The sequence below is a fragment of the Hyla sarda genome, chromosome 3, assembly GCF_029499605.1.
Source record: "Hyla sarda isolate aHylSar1 chromosome 3, aHylSar1.hap1, whole genome shotgun sequence".
NCBI lineage: Eukaryota > Metazoa > Chordata > Amphibia > Anura > Hylidae > Hyla > Hyla sarda.
Window position 1 is genome coordinate 8,636,760 of NC_079191.1, and position 6,242 is coordinate 8,643,001.

Genomic DNA, 6,242 nt, shown 5'->3' on the forward strand with positions numbered 1-6,242 from the left:
TTAGGGAAATTTTGCTTTTAAGTTAAACGGATTTGACCTTGAATCACAGTTGAGGCGTTTTATAAAGATTTGTGTTCACATGTTGAATATTTATTGTATTGTTTATGTCTTTAGCATTTTGTCTTTTTTCTATAAAAAATCTGCTTAGTGGTCAGGTAACCCTGTGAAATAGGCCTTGGTGGGTTCCCATCCCTCGTAGGATCAAGTTGACAAAACTTTTCAAACAGGTCAAAAGTGTTTGTTCATATATTTACAACCAAACTGTGGTGTATAATTGGAGACATTACATATTGTTACCCAAGGAGGAAGATACTGCTAGCTTGGATAGTATTTTTCTAAAAGTAATTTTAACGTCCCTGTTATTCAAGCTGTAAATTACAGGATTTAACATTGGCGTCAAAATCACATAAACAATTGATATGTACTTCTCACGGTTTGATGAGTACATTGATGCGGGTCCAAAGTACATAACCATTCCCGTCCCAAAAAATAAGACCACCACAGAAATGTGGGAGGTACAAGTTGAAAAAGCCTTCCTCCTTTCGGTGGAGCGAATCTTTAATACTGAGGCTATGATACAAGCGTAAGATGCAATAATGAACACGAATGGGAACAGAAGTGAAATAAAACTGGTATAGAAGATCACAAGTTCACTCATGTAGATTTTATCACACGCCAAACTTAGCACGGCTAGAACCTCGCACATGAAATGGTTGACCTGATTTGGATAACAAAGGGGCACAGGCATCAATAAAGATGGGAGAACATACAGGATAAAACTCACAAGACACATGATCGCTGTCAATTCATAACAAAGGCTCCACCTCATCAAAACCGGATAGTGAAGAGGACGGCAGATGGCGAGATAGCGGTCATAAGCCATGAGGGCCAGTAGAAGACATTCTGTACCACTCAACAGAAGTACCATGCCGAGCTGTATGGCACAAGCACCGATGGAGATGGTGGGATCAGTAGACAGAAGATCTGCCAATAACTTGGGCATGACAGTCGAAGAATAAGACAAGTCCAAAAAGGATAAAATGCAAAGGAAGAAGTACATTGGGGTGTGTAATTGAGGGCTATAGAAAATAACACATATAATGACAGTGTTACCAACAAACGTTATAACATACACAATAAAAAAGACCAAAAACAGCACAATGTTTGTGTTAACATCCTGAGAAAAGCCCATGAGAAACAATTCAGTGGCCAGCGTTTGGTTCTTGATGGCCATGATATAAATCAGCTGTGAAGAACATGAGAGGTAAAAAACAAACATCAAAGCAAACTCTGATTCTCATTCTCACGTACCAACATGTCATTCATTAGCAAGATAAGACATTTTCTTAAATTGGAAGACCCCTGTTCCTTCACCCAATACTTTTCCAGGACTGCAATGGCATGTAGCAACAGCGAAGGGGCGGACCAGTGTATTGTAACAGGCCACAGGAAAAGTGTTGCTCTTAGGGTGCTGACGGAGTTAAACTGCCAAGTTTATAGTGATTTCCAGATTTTGGGAATGGTTGGGGTCAGTAGGACAATAAAACGGTTTGGTAGGCGCCACACAGATTATTAAGCAACGAGGCACGACATGAGCAGCACTGGACATCGAATATATATATTTTGGTAATGGAGACAATGAGACTGCAGCAGCACAGCCACCCGACAGGACGTCCAGACCAGTACCCCAGCACGCAGTAAAACCTGAACCTTGGAACTGTTAGTGGACCTGAGGAAGGCATTAGTGAATGCCGAAACACGTTGTCCCTATTACCGAAATAAAAATATTTGTTTTCCTGTGCTGCTCGTGTCTTGCCTCGTTGCTGAATAATCTGTGCAGCGCCTCCCAAACCATTTTTTTTATCCTACTGACCCCCTACCAATATATATCGGCCTCCAACTGTGGAGCCCGGTACCGGTCAGAGCGCAGCAGCCAGTACCTGTAATCATCTCCGCCATCACCACTGCTGCACTTTTTGGTGCAGCTACTACTACTAAGGTCAGTATATAACTTTGGTGTGGTGAAGGTGTCCTTTCAAACTCCAGATTTTGGGAATGTGATCATGTACCACTTCCCTAACCTATATAATGTATTGGTGATATTGCAGGGTATGGTATACACTCAAGATTGGACCAACATATCTTAAGCACTCTCCACCTAGTATCTACTGTATGATATATACTCATCACTCCTGCCATATTCTCCTCTCTGGGTCTAGAATGCAAAAAAGTCCAGGAAGTAGTTTGTGTAAGAACACATAATATTTTGTACATGTTAACAGGACATGCCTACCACAATGCCCTGTGTAACATTTTAAAAATGGTTTGTCATTCTGTAAATGACACATGCTCTATTCCTTTCTATGGGAATGCAGAAGATACCTGAGAACAGCACTCGGGTATCTCTGGTGCTCCCATAGAAATTAATATAGTGAGTACTGCAGAGGCTTTCTAAGAGCCAGTCCCTTTTATGGATAATATGGGGGGTCCCAGTGGTTGGGCCCCATGTGATCAGACACTTATGCTTTATGCTGTGGATAGGGGCTAAGTAGTTTTCTACTTTATAACCCAATTAATGTATAGGTAATATTGCAGGGTATGGTGCACAAACAAAATTCGTCTATCATATCTAAACCCCTCTCCACCTGGAACCTACTCATCACTCTCTTTAGGTCTAGAATCCAAAAACACATAAAATACTATGCCCACTCTAACATCAGGACATGCCGACTCCAAAAATGGTCTGATTCTCAAAGTGTACCTGTTATTGTTAAAAATTTTCGACATGTCCTAGAGGTCATGTGATGTCCCCTCTAAGAACCGGGTGCCGAGAGGAGCCTGAATAAGGGGATTAGTGCCGCATTGGAAAGGTGAGTAACTGCTGTTTATTATTTAGAACTAAATAAATAAATAGAGGATAAAAGATACAATATGGATCACCCCTTTAATGAATCACAGAAGTCAGACCCCCACCAGATACCGATAGCACTTACAAGTATTATAGTTTAAAAAAAATTGGAATAGCACTTAATTCCTGTTCCTTGACCGATCTGTTCCCTTTCCAGATCTAATGTATTCAGCTGTTCTTTCATAAATACATTGAACGTCAGGGGTAAAGCAGCTTGGATGGTCGACATCCACCCATATGTTGTGCTACATTGTAACACCGAAAATATTTTATAAGAATGTATAGAACCCCCTGAGATTAATTATCCCTCTGTATAATCAGACACAATAATAATCAGTAATAATCGGGAATTCTTAGGGACCGTTTACAATTACATAAATTAAACTTACATGTAAACTAGACTCCGGCAAAAGCAAAATTTTCCACATTACTGTCTCATATAATGTTAGTACCATTCTGTAGAATTGAGGATTATGTTGTTTATTTTTATTTTATATTATTTAGTTATTTTTTTATTTCTCTTATCTATAGAGGGGGTGTACAAATTTTGGAAACCCCCTACTTTAATTCTATATTGTCTGTTGTTACAGGATTAGCTCACAGGATCTCCGTCTCCTAGGATAGATGGGCACTTTTTGGCATACACATGCAGTCCATATCAGCAAGTATGGTGTACCTGGCTGCAACCAATTTAATTGATTTCCAATAATCAGGGGGAAAATTTATATATATATATATATATATATATATATATATATATATATATATATATATTATATATATTAAAATAAAACCGCATGTAGCATTTTCTCCAGGGGCACAGAAACATCTCTTTGTGAATCATCTGCCATTTCATAACACAACTAAGCACGGCAGGTGAACGAACCACAATCATTCCAAATACCTGGGGGGGCTGAGTCGGGTACTTTCCTGCTCTCTTGCTGCTTTTAGAACTTCACACAGTATAGTGCTTTATGGCAGCTGTGATGAATGGGAGTTAAAGGGTCGTCAGGGAGGAGGTGCCATGCCATATGCTGCCGCTGGTATAACAGAGCTCTGCTCCCTGCTGTCTGGTGCTGCTACATGCCCACTCAGCCAATCAGTTAATCGTCAATAGTTGTTTTGGAGGATTATTAACAAAGACAAGTGTGCTAAGTGGAACTCTCTTCGAATTCAACCCACAATTTCCGATCAGGTTTCCTAACTGGTCTAAGAAAAATATCTCCTGTGTGAGGTTGTTCACACTGTGGACATTTCACCGCTTACAGCAGAGTCTGATTGTTTTGAAGCTGGCAGAATGGACATCCTCCCAAATAATAAACTTGATCTCAGGAACCACCTGTCCCTACCTGTAGAAGTCTGATTGTGCACTACAAGTCTCAGCCAGAAGTGTTTCACCCTATAAATAGTATTACATACAAATATCAATACAACTGAACAAATCTGTGGGCTGACCTGTATATTAGCAATATGTACTGAAAGTGTGGTGAATGTTGCATAGCCATCTAAAGCGCCTTTATGTTTGTATTATTGGCTTAATCGCACACACAGTATTCCTACCTGGTTGTTACATAACAAAGCAGTCCAAAGCATGTACATTGAACACACATTAACCAGATCCTGAGCGTGCATCATAGAAGGGTGCCTGCATCCTGAAGGTGTTAAAACGTGCACATTGAACAAGAATTAGTCATCTAAAGTGCATTAGCCTATATTTTCTGGTTTTATTTGCACTGGGTTTATTTCTACCTGGTTGATGACAACGCAGTTGAAATAATTGAGAGTGAAAGTTGACTAGTAGGTAAGTGAAAAATCACCTAAAAATAGAAAAAAAATAACCTCAAAATCTTGTACAATAAAAAAAAAAAAATGTTTGCTAAGGGATTTGTTGAACTGGGTAGATGACAGAACCCCCCTGCCATGTCCTCTGTCAGTAAGAATGTTGGTGGCATTACCAGCACCAGTAAAGGTAGCAGCAGCAGCAGCCGGGTGACTGGTGATAGTAGTAGTAATGGTGCCAGCAAACAAAAGTTCTCACTGTCTTCCAGAGGTAGTGTGGATAGTACGGCCCTTGTGGACTGGTTGTCTGGTTCAAGTTCTTCTTACTAGGAGAAATAAGAGTCTTAAGATATGACGGTGATCCAGCTGTTAGTGGATTCCTCATCGTCTACAGTCACATGGCGCAGTAGAAATGTCCATCCTAGACAGTCTGCTCCATTTGTAATTTCCTTTGTCTTTACTTTCCCCTCCCATTGCTACGAAGAAGGATAGCATTAGTCACGAGGAGGAGTTATGTCTCGATCAGCCTTTAGAGTGTGTTTATGATGTAGTGGCCAAGCATAGCACTGGAGGGACTGGTGGTAGGCATAGTGTGGATAATGGCATCATGAAAGATATGCTGAGGGGGAACAAGGAAGCCACAATCATATATCAGATGTTCATACCCACAGGAGTGGTGTGGATGATGATGAGGAGTTTGAGGATGAGAATGTCAGCAGGTCTGGTCAGCTTTAGAGCAGGTGACTATGATGGTACTGCATCTGCAGGCTTGAGAAAAAAAAGCCTTCCAGCCGAGTGGGGGTGTACCTATCACTTTACAGTATCTTGCCATGTGGAAATTCTTTACTATGCAGGAAACCAGGCACAGTGCCCTCACTGCAGAAAGAGAGAGTAATGCACAGTCCGGGTCCAACTTTAAGAGTTAGGCCTTTTCGTCAGCACATAGAGAGGCATCACAAGGCCTGGCTACAAGTATCACTAGTTCACCACTGCCTGTTTTCCACTGGTACGCAATCATGCCACATGCCACAGTAGATAATTTGAGTAGTAGCTATGGCCAGGGCCATTTCATTATATCAAATTTAAAGAAGCAATTTCTTAATAGTACTCCTGAAACTCCTCTAACATGATAATTTATATCAATCTCTAAAATGTTTAACATTCAGAAAATAAAAAAAAACAACAAAAAAAACCCTTGTTTTAGAAAATGTTGAAAAAACACTTTCAACCCTCCAGTGTTTGCATCAGCAACGTAAAGAAAAGAAAACCATATGTTTGTTAAAATGAATAAGGCATGGATCAATGAGGAATTTAATGGGGTACTCCAATGGAAAACATTTTTTAACCTCTTAAGGACTCAGGACATACCTGTACGCCCTGAGCCCGGTCCCGGTGTTCAAAACGGGGTCACGCCATGACCCCGCATCACACTGGGTCGGTCTCTGCTGTTAGTCATAGCCGGGACCCTGGGCTAATAGCGTGCGGCACCGATCATTGTGTCGCGCGCTATTAACCCTTCAGACACGGCGATCAAAGTTGACACCGCATCTGAAAG

At 40.8% G+C, this 6,242-nt stretch overlaps 1 protein-coding gene across 1 annotated transcript; it reads right to left on the reverse strand.

Moving 5' to 3' along the window:
• Positions 1-283: 283 nt before the first annotated feature.
• Positions 284-5,072, reverse strand: LOC130360487 (olfactory receptor 1019-like). Its single transcript, XM_056562979.1, has 3 exons — positions 4,947-5,072; positions 1,134-1,246; positions 284-1,079 (listed from the first exon to the last, which is right to left on the reverse strand). The coding sequence occupies exons 1-3, from the start codon at positions 5,070-5,072 to the stop codon at positions 284-286; spliced, it is 1,035 nt and encodes a 344-aa protein (XP_056418954.1).
• Positions 5,073-6,242: the final 1,170 nt, after the last annotated feature.

What these genes read in the sequence shown, in the direction of transcription:
- LOC130360487 (XM_056562979.1), bottom strand. Translation starts at nt 5,072, where the DNA reads ATGAGGAATCCACTAACAGCTGGATCACCGTCATATCTTAAGACTCTT. An exon ending in CACACTACCTCTGGAAGACA is followed by an intron (nt 1,247 to 4,946) that starts GTGAGAACTTTT and finishes TGTTCTTCACAG; the next exon opens with CTGATTTATATCATGGCCAT. An exon ending in TTTTTGGTCTTTTTTATTGT is followed by an intron (nt 1,080 to 1,133) that starts GTATGTTATAAC and finishes TATTTTCTATAG; the next exon opens with CCCTCAATTACACACCCCAA.